Genomic DNA, 23263 nt, shown 5'->3' with positions numbered 1-23263 from the left:
CAGTTGCTGCCTAAAATCCCCACAACTTCTGCAATTTGGCAGCATTAATTGATCCGACCAGAGGATAAGGGAGAGCCAGCGAAGACCAACGGAACTGTGTGCAAAATTTGCATGAAGACGATGACAGCGAGAGATGGAAACACTTTTAATTGAATGGCCTATCTTAGAATCAATAGCATACTAAACACAGCGAGGATGAGTTTGGCCTCAAGTTCAACAATTTCAAGCCCTCCTGCTGACACTGAAGCAGGACCACCACAACCACCAACCAGGCTCACAACCACGTCTACCCAACCAACTGTAATGGGGGCAACAGAAATGGTGGAGAAAAAAAGTAATTTAAGCACATGATTTTGGCCCTAAATGCCCCGTATGAGCTGCCTGTATAGAAAATAACCATTTCAGGTTTTTAGAAAAAAGTTAGAAACAAGGTTCAAGTGCTGCTGTGCGGGGCAGATAGTTATTGATTGTCAGTTAGCATGACGCCATATACTGTATGTCCCTGACATACAACACCGTTCCACCTGAGTGGAAACTTGAATCAAAATGCCTCCTGACAACTTATCTTCCTGAAAGCCATTCAGCAGACAATCTTGCTGCTGCGCTCAGAGATCCACTACAGCACTGGTAACTTCATGAAAATAAACTTTCAGCCATAACCACGGACAACACTGCCAACATTTCTGTTGCAGTCAGGACCCTGTATTGTCTGTGGCTTCATTTTTTCAGTCACAATCTAAACTTGGCTGTTACAAATGCAACACAAGACCAAAGGCAAAAAACAGGGCTGACCCTCGGACACAGCTGGCTCTGGAAAGAGTGAACTGCACATGGAGCAAGTGAAATTGGGACTCCCAGAGCATATTCTTATTACGGTAAGCTTACATCCATTTATTATAGGCCTACAGACAAATAGTCTAATGAATGTAGGCTAGATGTAGTGCAGATTAGTAACACATTGTATTACGCATGTTGATTATCATTAGTAGGAAATTGCAGACTTTATAGAATAGAACAACATGGAATAAAATATATTTATCATATTATGTTTTGTTTGGATAAAACTATGTGACCAGCTCTTCTCTCGTCCCCAAGTTCCAGCTTTGCAGGGAAGACGTGTCAGATGAGGACGTCAAGTTAACAAAGTCAATAAAAGCTGGAATTCTTGCTAAGCTGGAGGCCAAATAAGAAAGTGATTTGCTGCACAACTTGATGCGCAAATGCACCTTCCTTTAGTCTCGGCGAGAAAAAGACAAAATAGGCTCAGGATGCTGCTATTATAATTACTATTATGCTTATTTTTCTTGTTTTGTTTCTATTACGGCTGCTTTAGGGCTGGTCTTTTAATTTATTTGATCTACATTCTAAATATAAACCAATGTACAGTATTGGCCATGGTCTCAGAATACACCTAAACCCAATGTACAGTTTCATTACTGCCTGTAATTGTTATTGTTACTTTTATCATTTGATATTTCTAAAGGCACTGGATGCGACAGAGCTGTGTTTTAATTTAATTGATTTGTGTTTATTATTTGTCTGGAAGTATGCCAGACAATTTGTTGTTAATTTCATTCTGTTCTGCTGTATTTGCACTGCAGTTTTATATTTGTTGTTAATAAAAGTTGTAAACATTGTAAATGTTTAGTTGTTATGTATATTTTATATATTTATATATTACATTTTAATAGGCCTATGTATATAATGTTTGCCATTTTTCTGAATGCAAGCCAACACTTTGTGAAGTGATTTTTAATTAATCCCAGTAATACAGTATACCCCAGGCAACTGTGGGGAAGGTTTAACGGTGTCAAAATTTGGATACACCCCCAACCCTATTGTTCAAGCCATTTTCCTAAGGTTTGGGTTTTAAACGATGTCCCTGACAGTTAATAAAACAGTAATGTGTGATTCCCATTCTGGGATATGTCATATCTGATGTCATGTGATGGTTTTGGGAAAAGTCACAAATTGAGTAAAATTTAAGCTTAGATTATAAGGTAAGTTGATCTTTTGATTCTTTTTGTTTGTTGTTGCCTTAATGCATCGCTTATTTTGTATTTTGGGACCTTAGTTTCCATGTATATCGAGTACAGTGGTTTTTGTAGGAAGGAACAATCCTATCCTTCCTGTATTGTTTTAAAGAATCAACATCTTTTTTCTGTACTAGCATCTGTTGCTGCAGTGTTTGTCAAGCTGAGAGTTCAGGACCCCTGTGTAATCAATACATTTGATAACTGTTAATCCGGGAGATTTCCAGCATATTTATATTTGTTTGAAATACTTAATAAACACGTTAACAGGAAGGATAAATAATCAGGAATAGATTTTCATTCCTATATTCCCAAATTCACATGATAAGCATTGTTACAGCTGTAATTGCTAACTTTAAAGCTAAAGCTGAGCTAAAAATGGACGACAGACCCAGATTAGTTATCAAACTGCAGTTGGTTGGTTTTCTATTGACAGCAGGTTGTTAGAGTTTCTTGTCAAACATGAAGATGTGAACAGAGGTGACATTTGATGCACATGATCTGTCATCATGGTTGTGTTAATGATAGGCTCATTAATTAGTCAGCCGATTTAGTAAAATAGCTGTTATCAGGCATTTTGAGCTAATCTGCATTAGTTGATGCCTGCACTCACAAGAATTGCCCTCCGGGGACAAATAAAGTTGTTTTGAATTCGAATTTGAAAGGCAGATTTTTTAAAAGATTTATTTCTATTTTAAGTGCACTAATAATTAACTTAAAACCCAACACCATCCGCCTTTGGAGGCACATTTGTGGTGCTGTGTGTTCACATCATGCTGCTCTGTCTGCATCCAGATAACAATATCAGTTCGTGGAGCAATCTATTTATTTGTTGAGCTGTTGTTATCATGCGTCACTGGGATTGGATCATCTGTGTCAGAGCTATGACAGCAGTGACGTGACAGTCTGTTTATTTATCCACCTTCTGATGTATTTTCCACTAAAGCTAGCCTGTCTGCACTTTCTGCTGTGGCCAACCCGAACCAAAATACTACCAAAATACCACACTTGGCGTCAACCACACAGGCCTGGCCAACCATGACCCACCACTTTGCTAATGTCATTAAACTTGCCCAATTAAAATGGGGTCCTTGATCCTAACTGCAGTATCCTCTTCTGGGGTTCTGGTCTGCTCTGTTTCTGTTGTCTGTCCTCTGTGACAGGCTTCCTTGATCTTTCTCCAGCTGTCTGACCTTTGACCCTTTCCCAGTTGATGTTTTGCAAAGTTTGGGTCTTGTGTTAACAGCCATGCTGATGTCTATTTCCAATGTTTATTCAGTGTTCAGTTCACTGATATAGCACTATCACATATCATACTCCGCAGTCTTCCTCCCTGGGGATTTTGTCTGTAGGATATACAGAAATCTGAAGGCCTTGAATTTGTGTTGCATGGTACTGTAATAGCACAAAATATTGCAATACCCTGCTGTTAAAAACAAGTGTACTGTATTTTACTAGTACCACTAGTATCTGTGTTTTAGAAAGAGACATATTTCCTACAAGTTTCACTGATGTGCGATAGTGAGGCAGTGTGTGTGTGTGTGAGAGTGTGATTGTGTGTGTGTAGTGCTCTACTTCCACTCCCTGCAGACATAGTGGGTGTTTTTAGCTCTCATGATGACTACAAGACAAGAGGTGTGGCTGCTAATACAAGTGCTCTCTCTGATCGTCCACAGCTCGTCGACAAAACAGAAACAGGAAGTGGAATATGACATTATTTCACTGGGCAAGCCCACAGACGCTACAGAGCCAGTCTGTAAAAGTTGCTTAAAACCTAGAAACCAACACATCCAACTTGGAAAGGCCACTCAAGTACAGACACAGCAAAAGTGATAGAAACTATAATGACACCGTTCCCATGTCCTCATATATACACTGATTCAAATGAAAGTTTATTACTATTATAGTAAGTTTATTTCTTTATTAAAAAAAAAATCATGCGATGTAAATATAAAGTATTTAAAAGTGGCTCAGGGAACGTGTGTGCGAATGAATGAATGTAAAACTGTAGTGTAAAGAGCTTTGAGTGGTCTTCAGGACTAGAAAAAAACTTTATAAAGACAGACCATTTACCAAATATAAAGGGCCCATTCTAGGCTAGAAACAAGACAACAACAATTGGTACAATTTAGATGATTGCACACAAGTGAAAACATCCCTAGCATTATTTTATATTAAGTTTCCGTTGAAAGATCCCTTTCACCTAAATCTTACAAACAGAGCCTTTAAAATAATGAGCACCAGTTATGAGTGATCTTACTAAGTTACTGTGCTTAGATTCAAGCAATTTGTGTGAAGCAAGCCATAAGAAATTCAGAGGATCTGCCCCAGTCTCCACATTTAACTCTTACTCCTATTTGACATTTTGTGGCAATGTTTGGATCTGAGATTGACTCTCTTCAATGACTCTACAATGGCCGACGCTTGAACAAACCCTCCATATTGCAGCCATCATGAAACACATGTGATGTGTGCTGGTCTTTGACATGGAGTGGATTCAACCCTCATCTCAAAGTTCTTGTTACCAGGTTGCCCTATCGCCCCCACTCTGCTAGAAACCTCCACTTTAACCACCCTCTTCTACCCAAGTCCAGCACCCACATTCACTGCCAAATGTTTTAAGTTGTGAACCTATGAGTCCATCATCAGCACAGTGCAACACAGGAACAACCACAGCCTCACTGCGGCTATCTGATCATATTCTGCCAAGCACATGGCAGTATTTTCGAGGTCACGATAGCCTGGTGTCAGTGCAGAGTGAAGGTTAATGAAGTAATTTCCATTAAAAACGTTCCTTTGAAGGGAAATAAAAAACATCTCTTTACGCCGTTTCACCTTTTTTCATTTAAACATATTTTAGAGAAGTATCTCTCGAGGCAGTAATAAGTTTCAAGTCTGAATTTTAAACCACATATGTTCATCTAGGGGATTTGAGCTATAGGCGGGAGTGTCCATTGTTGTTGCAGCATCTTGCAGCTCCTCTTGTGCAGCTGGGTCTCCACAGCAGGCAGTATTAGCTGCAACTCGGATATGGCTAGTCCCTGGTGTATAACGTTAGTGCAAATGGATGGTGGTGTTTCTGATGGTGGACATTTTGGGTTCCTGTCTTTCAGCAATCTAACCGAGAAGTTCTATTGCCTGACAACCAAATCGTTTTGTTTCATAAACTAAACAAACTGTGGCTAAAATAAAAGGGAAACATTTGAAAATATGAAGTAACTCGTCCAGTCTCTCAGTTGAATGCCCTGTGTGTGACCCAGTCATCTTCACATCTTCCTTCCCCTGATTTCCAGACAGAGAGCCCTGAAGGTAAACTTGTCCCACTACTGTGTGAAATATGGAAACATACCAATACACAGGCACAAACAGTGCACCAATGAAGGTTTTCCATTCTTAGCATGTTCATAGGTCCTGTGATTTCTGCAGCAGACATACCTCAGATGTGTTAATATAGTGTTGCTGATAGCTTTCAATATTATGGTTTACCAGTCTTTGTCCCGCACTAAACTAACCCTGGACCTGCTGTCTGTAGCTTCATAGTTAAATATGACAGTGGCATCAACCTAAAATTAAATATTTATGATAACGTCCTAAAATTTGAAACTGGTGTGATGCAGATCATATCACCAGAAACAACTCACAACCTGTTGTACTTGTTGCTTTACAAAAACGCACCATCTTTTCTTGACCTTTGACTGAGTACAGATGCTGGCTTGGACTGAAAACATTAACCACTGTCTGCTGTGAGTGATGTCTGTCTTTTAAAGAGGCAAAAGCATTGTTCAGTGCTGACTAGAAGTAAAATCCTGCTTACCTGAAAATGTTGCATTCTGTTTATAAAAACGACTGAGAACAGATTAAAGATTCAACAAAATATCAGTTTTTGCCTCAGAGCTTAACAAAACATTATAAGGTATCAAATCTTAGCCCCAGAAAGTCTGACTGAGTGTCTATTTCAATTCATTATCTCTCTGCACAGTGAAGATAAAGTGTCCTTTTTCTGCCTGAGACAAAGACATACAGTAAAATATTACCACCACTATCTGTTGTCCATCACAGTTTACAGACAGTTCACAACTCTAACCTCCAAAGGAAGGGAGTCAGCTGACAGTAAAAGAAAGATCATAACCTTTAGGAATGATGGCAAAATCAATCTCACCAAAGTTGTAATTAAGCTGAATGTTTTATTTAAGATTTGAAGTCTCTACAGTAAAAATTCATAACAACACCATGTCCTGCTGTCTCCTGAACTGAAAGTTCACCAAAGGTGGCAGCTTCGGTCCAACAGGTCTGGCAAAAGTAGTGCCTGAGGCTGTGCATTTATAATTGAATTACAGATGGATTTGTGGCTGAGATCAACAACATGATGTAATCAGAGCAAAATCAGTTTCAGTTAAACCGGTCACTTGTGCTACAGGAGACGAGTGGTAGAATAATGATGGACAGTGCTGCACTTTAAAAATGAAAACTTTGATTGGTTTATGTTTCTTAAATAAAGACAACAAGGAATAATTAAAAGCTTTGCAAACTTAACAAACTATTTGCTTTAACTCTACCAAGCCATTCTGCAGGGGTTTGTGTCCACAGACAAGGCCACCTCAAATCTCTCCATAAGGAAAATGTTATGTCTTGAAAGATAGTTTTGGGTTGAGTATAGTGGGAGAGCTCGGGGGTTAAAGTGGGTCTTCCACTTATCAGAAGGTCGGTGTTCAATCTCCAGCTCCTTCCGTCAACATGCAGAAGTGTCCTTGGGCAAGACACCTAACCCTAAATTGGCCCTAATGGCTGTGTGTCATGGGGTTGGTGATAGTAAAAGTACTGTGTATAGAAGTTCTGTATGAATGGGTGAATGTGCCTTGTAATGTAAAGTGCTTTGAGTTGTCATAATGACCAGAGAATCTCTAAATAAATCCATTCCATTTATCTTTTAATCTTCATTTGGCAAACAAAATTGTGGTTAGTAAAAACGTTCATGGCTGTGGAATATACTGGTTAAATCCCCCAGACCCTGCAGAGCAGTAACTCTAAAAATGAAATTGTTTATAATAATGAAATATATATGATCAGAACAAAAGGTGCGTTTTACGGTGGAAAGCACACTGGGAGGAAGAGGATTTGATGTGATTCAATCCCACAGCCACCTTTATCCACTTTATATAAGCAATAATTCACAATTGTTTTTGTATGCATCTACGAAAGCCTTCTATCCATCCGTCCATCTTATTCTTGTAAACACAACATCTCAATAATGCTGTAAGGGAATCTCTTCAAATGTGGTACAAACATTCACTTGGATTCAAGGATTGGGTGATTCGATTTTGGTAGCCAAATGTCAAAGGTCAAGGTCACGGTGGCCTCACAAAATATGTTTGTTTTTCTTGAACGTGATATCTTGAGATCAGCTTGAGTGAATTTTGTTAAATTTGGTACGAACATTTAATTGGACTCAAAGATGAACGGATTTGATTTTGATGGTCAAAGGTCAAAAAGTCAAGGTCACATGACTTAGCGTTGTTTTGAATGCAATATATACATATCGGGAATGCCCAAAGTAAGAATTTCATTAAATCTGGCACAAACATTCATTTGCACTATATTTTAAGATTGGCTTGAGGGAATTTCTTCAGATTTGGCACAAATGGTCACTTGGACTCAAAGATGAACATTAGATTTTAGTGCCTGGACATCAAGGGTCAAGGTCATGGTGACCTCATGTTCCTGAGATTGATTATACTTGATGCTTGATGCCCTCATGTGTGACCATGGTTTCAAGCTGAAGCCCCTCGTTTGGATTAATCCACTTAGGAAGTCCAGATGTGGCATGTGTAAAGAATTTCATTTCAGTTCATGCTTTAGGATTAGATCAACTAAGTAAGACTACTTTACCCTTCTCCATCGTTTTCATGCTTCTGAATATTAAAGTGTGTAGATGTATGAATAAGATAATTGAATTGAATTGACACATTTTGAAGCAAAAGCACTGTTCCTCCCTTCATCTTAGAATAACATGCCAATTTTCAGCTATAGTGCTCTGCACTTATTTCTTACATTTATCCACTTCTTTCTTTCATTTAGACAGCATCCCATGCTTTGCTTCTAAAAAAAAACTCATCAGTTTGTACAGATTATGTACTATCAACCACACAATATTAGAACATGTAACAGCCACTTAGGAGGGAAAATGAAGCACCCCTCTCATGATTGGTCCATTTCTGATGTTAATCCTCCTGAGACATGCACTCCCATCCTGAGTCTGTATGAAGTCTTTGTGTTTAGAGAGAACTCCCCTTGGGCTCCTGCACAGGCAATGACTCGCTCTTACTGTATGACCACAAAAGTCTTAAGGCTCAGTCTGAAAGGGTAAAGACAGCAATATATTACCATGACAATACTGTTTATAACAACAAACAGGAACATTATCAGTTACCTTATCCACGGTCATTTACCTGCTCATCTACAGTATCTATCTATGTCAACTTTGGCTCCTTCCAACTGAGTCCGATTTACTTGAATATGAGCTTTCTCCACCTTACTCACTTTACTTCATCCTGTTCTCCTCTGACACCTCCAGCAACACAAATCCTTGTTTTTGAGTTATGGCATAATACATTTGCACAATAGCCCCCTATTTGCATATGCTCTAGCTTTTCAAGTTTATGGCCAACACAGGTCAGTTGAAATTCATTGTGGGCACACACTAAGTCCACCATGTGCTGCCCTATTCCTCAGTTAATTTGTAACTAGCATCAGTGCCCTAGCAAAAAGGAAAATCCAGAAGTTTTAAAATGTTGCTGGCTGCAAGCGCTGCCCCATGGAATGGCTTGCAGAGCATACACAGGGCCAGTAGTGTGTGTAGAGCCCAGTGTAATTAAAGGGTGCTATAGTGCTGGCAGGACTGAGGTGAAGTTTGTCCCACTGACTCAAGGGATATTTCAGGAGGTGTGTTTAAGTGACAGAGTTGTGAGGAATGTTCCAGCAAGACTCTGAATCTTCCTTATTAACAGGGACGCTGGGGTTACTGTGTTTTCAATTGCAACCCTTGTTTGTGCAGCTTCTTGTTTGTTTGTTTATTTATTCTCAATCACGGGGACACCAAAGGAAAATTTTGTATCAACTCGGTGGAGGAAAATGGTACAGAAAATGTATATTTGATAATTTATGGCAAACACTTTCCTTAAAGACCCTAAAAATACAGCTCCAAACGAGAATAGCAAGAATCTCTGTCACTGTTAAAAGAGCTGTGTATCACTGCTCACTTTCCCTGAGAACTATTTGGAAACATATGGATGAATAAAAGGAGAATTCTAACTATGAAGGGTATTAGTGCTGTAACTGCATCTTCCTCTCTGTCACTGACCTGCATCAGTATATCTGTCTACAAAACACAGGAATTTGAGGAGTAGGAGATACTACATCACAATGTCAAACACATTGACACGCAACATAGCTGTAGATCAGTTTTCAAGAGTAACATGTATAGTAACTAGTTGTCATTAGTTTACTATGGATCATGTTTATTTTAATTGTATTAGTTATTTTGTATATTTGTCCCCATGATAATTAGCTACCACTAATCTGGATGGATTGATTGGCTCAGCACAAGTCACAGAGTTGGCTGTGTAATGTAAAGCAGCATCAGCCTCAGTTCTTTATCACGAAGAAGAGTCAGGTTGTGGAGTCAGTCCTCTGTTGTTAAACTGATTCTATGCATCTGTGCTATCAGACAGGCCTGAGATAAACGACTGGAAAATGTGACTGGATGTCCACTGTGTAGACACTGTGTCTGGTTCCTCATCTGTGCCAGTTTGGTGTTTTGATGACTTACTCTGCCCCCCAAAGGGAGGTGAGGCACAGTTCGTAATGCCAATCCAGCTGTGTTCAATCAGTTATGAAAGATACAACAATTGTTATTATTATTATTGTTGTTGTTGTTGTTGTTGTTGTTGTTGTTGTTATCAATGCAATGACCCATACATGGGCAGCCCTTCTAGCATTTGACAAATTGCCAGATGGCCAGTCCTTCAAGCCGTTAGTGACTACTTGCAGCTTTATGTTGATCACCCATCTCTAACTAAATGAAACCAAAAAATTCAAAGTTCAATGGAAGAAGAAAAAAAACATTAGCCTACTCCCTGTGCGGGTTTCTCGGTGCTTCATGTACATGATGCACCGAGAATGGTGGCATTGTTGCCCATAATATAGATTTCTTCAGAGCTCTCTTCAAGGCCCTAACTTTGTCTTGTTGAGGGCAAGCCTGCACATTTGATGCCACCAAGCTTTATTTACAACCAGAGCAGCTTCAGGCCCCTAGCCATCATCTAATTTTCTATCTCTATATGTCTGGGTTTATTCCTGTCATTCATTTTCTGGAAGCTTCCAGCTGACGATGTGTATGCACATCTGCTACTACTACTACTACTAATAGTAGTTCTAATATACATTGTGTTAAGGTTAAGTATATTAACTTTTTGTGTCTGTTCTTTTATGAATAAAGAAAACTATGTTTGCTCTAGTATAATATCCAAGAAACAATACTACAGTATCTGATTCACTGAACTATATAACAAGGTAATGAAATGAATAATTCGTCTGTATTTCATTTGGTTCTCAGGGTTACTAGGATCTAGATTATTTTAATGACAATGCTGCATATTGGTCCAATGGAAGAGGTAAGTTTGACCACCTGCTGGTGTGTGAGTTGGTGCTGGCCCAAAACATTTGACGCCTTTATAACAAAATAAAGAATTTCTGACATGAATAATGGTTGCAAAGTGCTCTGCCAGCTGATTTGTACTTAATCAGTGTTTAGTTCTGTTGGTTGTTTTTCTTAAAAATTTGGTTGAACATTGTTTCTGCCTATTGATCATTGTATAATACTGAAGGGTTGAACTTCAAAGTGTCTTAACCTCTTGAAATGTTAGTAATTAACTGATGGAAATTATATTCCTTCAATGATCTCACAAACACTGTGCTTACTAAGATTTATAACCTATGGTATTTAGGCAAGCTGCTGCCTGCAATGACCATAACTGTATTTGTCTCTGTCATTTTTCTGCAGTGGTGATCATGTGCATGGGAGCAGACCATATACGAGAGATCATGCTGGCTGCACACAGACGTCGGTTGACCAATGGCAACTATATGTTCTTTAATGTTGAACTCTTCAATGCTTCTTCTTATGGTAAAGTTAACATTTTATCACTTTAAATGTGTGTGTTTTACTGTACAATAGCTTCAATGCATAAATAAGATTTCTACACACACACACACACACACACAAACAGACACACACACATACTTATATATTATTATATATATGCTTACACTGCTATATACATTGCTTTTGGAATGTATCTGTGCGCTACAGAATCACAATGAAGGTAATTCTGAGCAGAGTTGTGTTCGCATTTAAAACAGTTGCCTTTGGGTTTGTGAAATGCTAAGTCTTCATTTTGGATGTTTTTTAAGTATTTGTTGTTATTGTTATTTGTTTGCTATTTTTCTCCTGAAGGCATCTGTTCTGCACTGTTATCTGTTACTAAGTCATTCCTTACAAAAGCTGTATCTACTTTAGCTTTAGGTATTAGTATGTCTAAACTGATTTTGATCAAACAATTATGTTTTTCAGTTATGTTTGTAGTCATCATATGTTTCCCTTTTATATTAAATTCTAGGTAATGGCTCATGGAAGAGAGGAGATAAATATGACAATGATGCGAGGCAAGCCTATTCCTCTCTGAACACGGTGACGCTGCTCAGGACAATTAAGCCAGAGTTTGAGAACTTTTCCATGGAAATGAAAAAGTCCATTGAAAAAGCTGGGATTCATGACTGCGAGGACTGCGAACATGTACGTATGTGTGTCTGTCTCCCACCAGAACTTTAGCTCATCTTATTGTTTTTTCTGAAATATGAATTGATGTATGATAAATTTGTAGCGATGAAGAGTCAGGTAATATTTGTCTGCTTTTATTATTGGACTGCACTGGCAAACCAAGAACTGGATGGTAGATCAATATGTATTTTAGGCTCTAGAACTTTAAACATCGGATAGCTGAACAGAAATGTACAGCACTTTTACATGGTTATGATCTGTATTCATTCATTGTAAACCTCCTCACCTGGAGGTTGGGAATCAGTATTATATTTATGCCTCAGCCACAGCCAGCAGCTGGAATAATGTAATAAGTATGTTTTCGGGTTGTCCATCTGTCCCATTCTTGTGAACGCAATATCTCAAGAACTCCTTGAGGGAATTCCATCAAATTTGCCACGAACATTCAATTGGACTCAAGGATTCACTTTTTAGATTTTGATGGTCAAAGGTCAGAGGAGCCTCACAAAACACATTTTTTTGCCTTGTGATCTTGAGGTAATCCTTTCACATTTATCACAAACATTCACTTATACTCAAGGTCGATTGATTTTGATCGCCAAAGGTCAAGGTCACGGTGGCCTGACAAAGTATGTTTAGGTTTTTCTTGAACATGATATCTTACGATCAGCTTTAGGGAATTTCTTCAAATTTGGTCCAAACGTTCATTTGGTCTCAAGGATAAAATGGCTGAACTTCTGAGAACTCAGCATGAATCCTTGCCACATGACAGAGTTGAACAGATGACCAAGCTTTCTTAGGAAATACAGCTTGCACTCTGTTGTCCAGGTGGTATCCCGGGTCTCTATCTCACCAATAGTCCTGCCTCAAAGTGCTCATGGTTCATCAAAGGGTTGCTGGACCCATCTCTCTGTAGACATATGATGTCCAAAGGACAGGGATCCTTTTCTTTGGTTAATCTGAATGGGTAGGATCTAAATGGACTTGCAACTGACATTGTGCTCATAGTGGGTTACTCCCTGGGCAGGCTGTCAGTCAATCAAAGTCCTGCTTTTCTCCTTTCCTTTCCCTCTTACTCACTGCAGACAGAAAAAAATGGTCCGCTGTGTACGATTTAAAGGGATAGTTCACCCAGAAATGAAAATTCACTCAGAAAAAACACAACATGCCTCCATACTGCTCGTGTGGTGTCATCCAAGTGTCCGGAAGCCCCGACATTCATATTCGACTCGAAACGATGTCATTTACAAGTTTTAAGTCTAAAGGTCGACCAAAAGTGGCTAACCTAGCGGACGTTAGCATTTCCGACGGCCCCGGAATGCACCTCGTCGGAAGATATCAGCCGACATTTAGGCTTAAAACATGGTGTAAATGACGCCGTTTCGAGTTGAATTTGAATGTCGGTGCTTCTGGACACTTGGATGACACCACAGGAGCAGTATGGAGACATGTTATGTTTTTTCTGTTGTTTTATTAGGTCTGAAGAAGGACTCACCATTGACTTCAATTGTATTGGATTCTGCTCTAACAAAGTTTACCCTCTGAGACTCCAAAAGTGTTTTGTGGACTCAAACAATTCACCCTCCCCTCCATCGGCATAGGGGTGAGTAGATAATGAGTGAACTTTCATTTTTGGATGAACCATCCCGTTAAGAAAAAGTCAGATGACTAAACTAAAATTGAAACATTCACTAATTCATTCATTTTGATTCACTTGTCAATAAAATCTGTTGTTTGTCCACATTCACACTTCAGTAATGCAAGCTTTAATATAGCTGAAAACCCAATTTTTCAAATGATACTAAAATTGAAATAATAATAATAATAATCGTTTAAAATGCTGTGAATTCTTCAAAGCATACATTGTCTTAAGAAGACTGTTGGACATTATGCAGTACAATTTCATTTAGAAGGTCACTTCTCTTTACAACTTAATGTTCCATTTCAGGTCAACATGTTTGTTGAGGGATTCCATGATGCCATGTTGCTGTATGCCGGCGCCTTGCATGAAGCCATGAAAAATGGATACAGTAAGAAGAATGGAACAGTGATTACCTCACGCATGTGGAACAGAACCTTTGAGGGTAAAGCACTCTTCTCACTATAGTAGTTATTTGAAATATCTTGAAAATATATACTGCAAGTCAAAACTTCAAAATGTAAAGTTATTCCAAGAAGACATTGGCATGTTTGCAGTTTCACGTTTTGGGTTTTCTGTTTAAACCTCAAACACCAGCTGTGACAAAGTGATTGTCCACAATTACACTGGTCCTGTCTCCTGTCCATGTGTCATATAATAAGGTATTATTCATTTCAGAAACTGTCACTGCATGTTTTAAAGACTTATGTGTAGCATATCTCAGGGCTCCAGACTAACTTTTTACATTTGTTGCGGATAACTTTTTCATTTAGGTGCACCAGCGCATAATTTAGGTGCACCCAAAATGTTTCGCTGTGCCTTTTGTACACCTATTATACCTTTGACAGTTCCCATATGCATTGGTAATTTCTTAACTAGGACTTCGATTTGATTTGTTCGATTCAGTTGATATCGATTCAGTTCGGGGTATTTCAATGTACAATACCAATTTTGCCTGGATATGAAATAATTTCACAGAGAACTAAAGCTGTTAACAGAACAAGGGAACTTCTACCTTAGTGCATTATTAAAAAGGTACACAATAACAAATTTTGTTGGACAATATTTTGTCCCAGAAATTATTGCAACAAATGATATTATTGTCATCATTGTGAAACCATTTTAAACCACTGGTATAATGATAATATTATAGCATCATCATGCAAGAATATTCAGTCTGATATTTGAATTAGAATTAGAAAAGAATTAAAATATCCTAAATAAGTTAAACATAAACCACAGACAACCAAAACAATAAATAAAATGGACTCTCTGGCTCTGTTAAAGGTTAAGTGTGTAAGATGGCAGAAATTGAATATGTCTTTACTTGTGTGTTTCATCTAAATTATACAAATTGTTGTTTTCTTTACCCCTGAATGGGCCCTTTATATTCAAATACTCTTCATTTGCATCAGGAGGGGGTCTTCTCTAGGTAGGGCCCCATGTTTTTTACAGCAGTCCAAACTTTAAGTGTAAAGTGAGTGCAGAATAGCAGCAGCGATGCTAGTCGCTTTACAGTGTTGCATCGTCGTGAAAACCCTGTATTCACATTTTTGGTCGATATACACCAGCTCGTTCACCGCCTCTCCTCTCTCATCTCTGCTTCCCTGTCCGTGTGAGTGTAAACTCTGCAGGGAAGAGGAGATGAGGAAGCGACAAGACTCGCTAAAATACAGAGACCGACGAGCTATATGTGAGGTGCACGGATGAAACCCAGAAAAGTTTCTGTTTCCACAATCAAACAGCACTTGATACATTCACAAGGGGTATAGATTTTAAACTCCTTTAATCTGAGGAGATGTAATTTTTCTCCAGAAAATCTAAATTAAAGTTACTGGTCAGTGTAAGTTTAGATGTAGCCAGGATATCACAGGTGCATTAATCCGCACTTTGGTGTTTAAGTTTAGGAAATTTATGCAGTTGTTAATCACTTGTGACCATTGGAATGAAAAACCCTTGCAGAAATCACTGAGATTAAGGATGTCGGCTATCGAACATAAAGGACCCTATTTAAATCATGTAAGTGCAACAACCAGCATGACGTGGTAGGCCTTGTAGGCACAGACCGAAGAAACAAGAAGAGAAGGAGAGAGATAACAGGTGGGTCTGTAAATGTAATACAAAAACAGAAGATGCCAAGGAGAGGGAGGGATGTACACAAGAGAGGCAAGGGGTCTCCAATTAAGGGTCAGTCCCAACTAGACCTCCACCTAGTGAATCCTTTTTAACCCCCAACTCAACTTCTCTGTTGAGAAGTGCAATGAGATTCGGTCGTTAGGGAAAGGGAGAGGAGAGAAGAGAATGCAAGATCTATCTACAAAGGCAGCAAACAAAGGAAAGATGACAGATTCTACATAAATCACAGTTTGCACACATTCCTGACATATACTAAATACAACTTTAAGACTAACTTCACTTCAATATGGTGAATATTATTATTATTGATTACCATCAAAGGCAAAGTCAGTGCAGAAAGATTTTCTGGCAGTAGCACTGATATTACAGTAGCTTACAATCGGGCGGTGTGGACACATGTGTGCAAGCCACAGTAGTGCAAAGAGGTTGCTGCCAATCACAGGCAATGCAGGCTGTATGTCCCGGGTGTAAAGGCTGTGAGCATCTGGGAAGTTGGTGTTTCACTACGTGTGAAAACTAAGCAATATACGAATGATAGTATACATGAAAGGGAAAGACACAGTGTTTAAGAAAAGGGTTAACAAGTATATTCCTTGGAAGTTGATGACAGCTTGTGTATCGAGAGACAAACTTTAAGCTGTCAGGGATGTTGATTATGGAGTCAACTTCGGTGTGAAGATGTTTTATCTGTTGGTACAGCATGTCTGTAACCTGCTATGATGACCCCCGAGGAGGAGTCATAAGGCAACTGGACTGATGGGATGACTGTCTCCTCATGATTGGAAAAGATGGTTTTGAGTCCAGTCTGTTACAGGGGGAACTTCAACCTTTTTGGTCTGCTGGTAAAAGGTGTCACCAATGCTGAGTTTGTAAGGTCAATTTGCATTCATGTGATATGATGCAATAATGTCAATTTGAATGTGTAAATATTAGTGCATGCTTTTGGAGTTAGATAAGCTTTGCAGGTTAGTGGGCTGGTTTTACTGGTAATCCACCCCTATTTGGTGTGTAGTTGAATGAAAATGGTTGGCAATTTCTAAACATCAGAGCTAAATGTTGGATCAATGCAGGTCTCAAGAGAACAGTCCTGACCCAGTCTCCCCACATTTACTGTGGAGGTGATTTTGTAGAGAGCGGTTTTGGGGGGTGCTTACTCTGAACACTCCTCACATTGACACACTGGCTAAAGACTGACCTAATGTCCTGTTTGTCCAGTTGGGTTCACAACTATCTCCCATGTAATCTGAGCCATTTTCTAATTTTCCACATTTTGTATTTACCCTGTTGACACATTAGTGTAACAGGGGTATGCACACAGGAGTGAAGGTTGTGCAGAAAAAGGGATCTGGAATTCCTGTCTTCTTCCAGGCTTTGTAAATTACTGCCTTGCTCCAGTGGAGGTTCTGTTTCTTATGCCTGATCTGGATGGTGCTGATGGCTGCTGATGTCTCATCGTTTTAAGTAACTCCTCGTACAGATGTTTGCAGAGTTGAGAGTAATTATCACAGACAAGGGATAGTTGAGATGGTCTTGGGATTGGGCATCAATGAACATACCTATTGGTTGATTTACACATAATCCTCAGCTTTTTGTCTGGTGTGTAGTGAGGCAGTTTGTGCTCAACCTCCCCATGGTAGTCTTCAATGTTTCTATTGCAGCTATTGGGGTGAAATTGCACCATGTCTTCTGCAAAAGAAGTCAAGTTGGTGCATGTACAGGTCAGGGTGAACGACACTTACCTGATATCATTATGCTCATCCAAGAAGGTAGGTGAAGAAGAGTGTTCACTTTAGGCAGGATTAGCTATGACCCTTTACCCTTCCTTCCTTGTTTAGCAGCCTGGTGGTTCTGGAGTTCCGTAGGCACTGGTGGTCAGGATTCTGCTCAACCCAAGTCGCGAGAGAGAGCTAAACTATGTCTCTTTTATTTAGCTTGGAGGGTTGCTTGGGGTTGAGCCAACACTGTCCATGTCATACTCTACCGCTCTCTCAGCCTCTATCTCTATGAGGGCTGCTAGATCATTCCACCATGTGGGGCATGCTTCCTTACATCTACTCTGCTCAGCTGCCTGCACTCCCCCTGGAGAATGTCCAGCTCCAAGTGGCATGCACTGATGTTGGAGCAGAAACAGAAGTAGAACATCTTGAAAGAGTATTTTGATTAAGCAGCGGTTTTATTCCAAAAATGCATCAACATTTGCAGAGGTGAGATTATAAATTGTGATAATCTGTTGAATTTTGCAGGGAATTGTTGGTATTAAGAGCTATGCAGTGCAGACTATACCAGAGTGATATGTTTCAAAAACAGAAGTAGATTCTCAACTAAAACCTCAGTCAGGACAAACTGTCCAAACTCCCTATACAGGTTTTATGAAAATGAATCAGTTAAGATGGAGATTTGTAGTTCTCTATTCTTCCTCATTTTACCTGCTAAGAAGGAAGCTTTTCACTTCAACATCTTAAGCCACCCAGATATTGAAGACTTAAAAAGAAAACATTGCACCTGTCACATGTTGTAAAGGTGGATTTTAGGTCTGCATGGGTGTGGCAAAATGACTTGATAGTGCACCCCTAGAAAGGTTCAACTAATTATCTCATGTGGTACATTTGAAAAAAAACACACTTAGAACCATACTATAGACTGTGTAAAAATTGATGTCGCTTCTCTACCTCTTGTGCACAAATTAAGCTAATATAAAACCCAGGTTCATGTGCCCCCATCTTGCACTTTAAGGTAAGTGAAGCCAGAGTCTGTGCAGTGGTGATCATAAAGTGGAGGCACTTAGGTCTTTATAGCAGAAAATAAATTATTAAACTCTATCAAAAAAATGTATACTGGAACATACATTGGTGAGATAAAAACTACCTAAAATGACGGAAACATCTGTGAGGAAAATGTATTTGATGTGTACTGACTTTTTAGGTTGGTCTATGTCCCATCTGCTACCATGGAGGGGGGGTTTATGATCTATACTGCAGCCAGTCACCAGGGGGCTTCACTTTTGGGATTTGTCATATCATCCATCTTTATCTATGAGCCATACCCTAAACTCAACATAAAACATTTTGATTACTATGCAGTTTTGGTAAAGTTTTTAAAATACATAGGCATTTTATTTTGACAGCTTCCTCAAAGACAGTTAATAACATCAACATCCTATTTGGTCAGTGTAATCTTAAGACCTTTGCAATGCTAAATTGCAATGTTTGAGTTTTTCTTGAACAACATGTTTATTGTGGCATGGCAAATTTCAATGTTTTGCATAAAACAAGAAGTAGATTTAACTCAAATACTGTAAAAATTCTCAAATTTTATCAAACTATGTTGTATAAGATACTCAGAGGACAGGTACATGCCAATATTCAGTTATAGTGCCACCTACAGGCAATTTTTCATAAACTCCTTGACATGTAAAGAAGGTCCTCGACACATAGATGAGGCTTTTTTCAGTAAATAGCGTTTTTTGCCATTTATAGGAGTCTTAAGCCGATGCCCCTTAAACGTGGTCACCTTATTAAAGAATGAATAGTTTTGAGGCTTTTGTGTTTTTTTCTATCAAAGTTGTACTTGAACATGCTGCTGTTATTACTGCTGCTTGGTACTTTCTGGTACTTTCTGGTACTGCTATTTATTTGCTTTATTTAACTTTCATACACAATTTCATTGTACCTGAGAACAATGACAATAACTGACATTCTATTCTATGAAATTCTATGAAATGTATTGATTAGTAAAATTTCATGATATTTTAGTTTTTAAAGATTTTATTGTATAGGTTTGCATAGTATATAGTAATGTGGTGTGTGTGTGTGTGTGTGTGTGTGTGTGTGTGTGTGTGTGTGTGTGTGTGTGTGTGTGTGTGTGACTAGACTAGAATGTCATTTTAGTACTTGCAAAAGATGAATGACAAATTATTTTACAATAGCAGAGAATCATTTTCCTCAAGATTGTAGCTAAGTGATGTTCTCAATTGTTTACACAATGGTGGATAGGAATCGCTGGCCAGGTGTCCATGGATGTTAACGGTGACAGAAATGGAGATTTCTCTTTGATGGCCATGACCAATGTTGAGGCAGGAACCTATGAGGTAAAATGAGATTAAAATTTCAACATTTTGTTGTGACATCCCTGAACTCTTCCCTACCAGGCAGAAGTTGGTATATGTACTTGTGGATGTGACTTGAATGATAATATGTTATACTATCTTACAGGTGGTAGCCAACTACTTTGGAGTAAATGGATCTTTTCAGCTGCTTCCTGCCTTCAACACTGAGCATTTCACTTTGAGAGGAAGACATAAAGAACTTCCGGAGATTGCTGACAAATCATGTAAATATTCACTACTGTTCACCTAAAGCAGTGACATTTGTGTTTTGCCTACATTATGTGTGACAGTATATATGATGATTTTCAACCAATAACTGCTCCAACAGGTGGACTTGGAGTATCAGCTTTGACTGGAGTCATAGTGGGAGCTGTTCTTGGAACTGCTCTGCTTATAGCGTTCTACTTTTTCAGGTAACTATATGTGATGTTTATGTTCTCATGTTTACTAATTTTGTTGCATCCACATGCCCAGTTAAAGGCTTAGAGACAAATATATTTACCTAAAACCACTTTGATAAGACTTTTATAGTTTTGACAATCAATTCACTAACCTCACAGCCAAGAACTGGCGATACTTTAACACTACAGTCCAGCAATGCAAGAAAGAAGTCAGATAAACAGGCTGGAAACAGACCTTGATTTGAACCAATCTGTCTGAACCTTTCAGCACACACAGACATCTGTTATTTATCATTTTATTTTGCATAGAATACAACTGGCTCAGCTATATTTATGCATCCAACTTGCAACCTCTTGGAAATATCACTTGGCAACAGAGCATTACATTACACTGTTACACAGATGATACATATGTAAACCACTTGTTGAACAATCTAGCCCCTTCATTTCTGTGTATCCAATGTCAACAATTGGATAGCAGCGAATTACACTGTTATTTTACAGTGCATTATCAAGAAAGTGATATGCACCTACATAGACAGTTGCACAAAACACACACACACACAGATTATCTACGTTAAAATGTTTCCTCTACAGAGATGTGTTCTCTCTTACTAGCTTGAAAATGTGTCATAATAATATGAATCCACCAAGGTCATTTAAAGGGAATAGGAGATGGCAGTGTGATTGGTTGATTGCATGTTACACCCGAAACTCTATGATTAATTAAGAGACTAAATAAAAGGAATCCTGGGTAGAATTACAAAAAAATGTACAGTTTAAAATTCGTTGAATCAAGACAAAGATTTTTCACCTCTAAGAGGCTTCTCCAGTTCAATCCCTCCTGGACAATCAGGACCTGGATGTCTTCAGTTACACGTGGCATCTATTGCACTTCTGTCCGTCCTGGGAGAGGGATCCTCACATGTGGCTCTCTCTGAGGTTTCTACGTTTTCCCCCCTTTTTTCAGTAGTTTTTCCTTACTCTTGTTGAGGGTTAAGGGCAGAGGATGTCACACCTTGTTAAGCCCTATGAGAAAAATTGTGACTTGTGAATATGGGCTGTACAAATAAAATTTGATTGAATGATTGATGACTGAGAATAAAAAGAAAACAAGACTTTTCCTTTAATGTGATACATTCCTTTGCAGAAAGAACTACAGGATTACAATTGAGCGTCGCTCACGTAGTGAAGAGGGTGACACTGGGAAGCACCGTCAGTTACGAGAGGACTCTATCAGATCGAACTTCTCCGCAGCATAATTAGCAGCAGTGGCAGTCCCTTCACAGAGAATCACACATCTGAATGTGACCAAAGACTGACATCTTTTGTGTTTGTATCCTTTAATGTTTTGACTTATTGTAACTCAGGACAGTTGTAACAGTCACAAAGCACCACTTACTTGGATGTTCCTCCATACAAAGGTATATGATTGTATTGGTGTATAGAAAGCTCTGGCCAAAATATATATATATATATATATATATATATATATATTGTTTTTTATTCAGACAATGGTTACCATGACTATGAATGATTAAGAGCAGACAGTGTATGTAACACTACATTAGCATGCACTAGTAGGGTGGGTGAGGTCTACTGTACTTTTGCCTTTCAGGTTGACAAATAGAGGCCTCATGTTTAAACAATAGCAGAGCTAAACTTGATACAGCTGGAGTTAACTGACTAAAAAGAGATATAGGCCAGATCTATTTCTACACATATAGGCTATAAGCTACTGATATTAAGCTACTGATATTGTAATGTTTTCAGTTCACCATAACTTTGTTGAGATCCAGCAGCCTCCATACAAACCAAATTCCTAATTCTTAAATGAGGACATTGCTCCTAAATTGAAAAACACACTGTCAGTTATCATCTTAAAATGTTATCTCTTCTTCATACATTCCTATATTATTTTAAAATAATGAGTATTTTGTAAACCCAGGTGCTCCTACGTAAAACTGTGGTAATACTTTCTGATGGGCAAACATTTCAACATATACTTTATAAATGATTTATAAAATGCTTTATACATCAGTAATAGGGACAACATGGGTTAGGTTGTCTTGGTTTTATGGCTAATTGTCCTCCCAATGAACTAAAGGAAAGCTAATTACAAACTTGGTAGTTTGTAGCTCTGGATTAGCTATGATTGTTTGTGATCATCTGACCTGCCAGTGCTGCAACAGCACATTTCATGTGTTCTGACATCTTTCCAAGAGAACAATGTCACCACAATTGATTGAACCGATGGCCAGAGCTGCAAAAACAGTAGCCAAAGAAACACAAGATAACGATTTTCAAAAATGCATTTTTCTTTATAGAGCTATTTATATATAAAGCAAGGTTCCTGTTCAAGTAGGACAAACAAAAGTTGTTTTATTCATGTTTTATTACTGCATTAATTATTGACTTATTTAATATTACCAAAGACATGATGTATATTGTGAATTATAAAGCCTAAATATTCCTTATCAGAAAGTGGAACAGAAATCATAATGAACTGACATACATGACAGCTAATATTTATATGGTATAATGGCAGTGTGGAATACATTCCAAAACAGTAGAGACTATGTGAAATTTCTGTCAGTTGCTTTATTCATGCAGACTTTAAAGAATTCAAAGTTTTTATAGAAACAAAATAAAGACAATGAACTTGGTAAATAACCTTCCAAGCCTGTTGGTTCAGTTTGTGTGTTGTGAAAAAGATTGGGAGGGTAAACAGATTTATTGTATACCCTTTCAAAAACAGTGTTATTCTGGAGCACCTCATACTAATTAACAATTATTACTATAATGACTTTTGGTATCTGGTAGGGTATAGTGATTTTACAGTGACCTTAATATATTTAAATTATTTTATGTTATTTATAACATCAATATTTTGAGGCTGTTTCTCTCTTTCTCAATTTTGCATTTAAACTTCATCCTATTTGGTTTCTTCCCATGATTATTTTTTCATGAATACCTATTTTAGCTAAGTGCCAGGTTTTAGAAATTCCAATTATAAACTAATCATGTAAAGTTGTATTATTCATTGTAGGGCACATGTAAAGAAAATACATCATTAAGCCAAGATATGTGACAAATCACGGATGCTAGTTTGTC

General features: G+C 38.3%; 1 protein-coding gene across 1 annotated transcript in view; it reads left to right on the top strand.

Annotated features, from left to right (window-relative positions):
• The window catches only part of npr3 (natriuretic peptide receptor 3), a 28225-nt gene extending 5763 nt beyond the window's left edge, over positions 1-22462 (top strand). Inside the window, exons 2-8 of the mRNA XM_034595793.1 lie at positions 11092-11214; positions 11708-11883; positions 13817-13952; positions 19636-19730; positions 19855-19972; positions 20077-20161; positions 21300-22462. Of these exons, the coding sequence (XP_034451684.1) occupies positions 11092-11214; positions 11708-11883; positions 13817-13952; positions 19636-19730; positions 19855-19972; positions 20077-20161; positions 21300-21411 (845 nt within the window). The 3' untranslated portion in view covers positions 21412-22462. The remainder of the gene's footprint in view (positions 1-11091; positions 11215-11707; positions 11884-13816; positions 13953-19635; positions 19731-19854; positions 19973-20076; positions 20162-21299) is intronic.
• The last annotated feature ends 801 nt before the right edge of the window (positions 22463-23263 follow it).

The sequence above is a fragment of the Hippoglossus hippoglossus genome, chromosome 9, assembly GCF_009819705.1.
Source record: "Hippoglossus hippoglossus isolate fHipHip1 chromosome 9, fHipHip1.pri, whole genome shotgun sequence".
NCBI lineage: Eukaryota > Metazoa > Chordata > Actinopteri > Pleuronectiformes > Pleuronectidae > Hippoglossus > Hippoglossus hippoglossus.
Note: the sequence above shows the minus strand (reverse complement) of the source record. Positions and strands in the feature narration are given on the sequence as shown.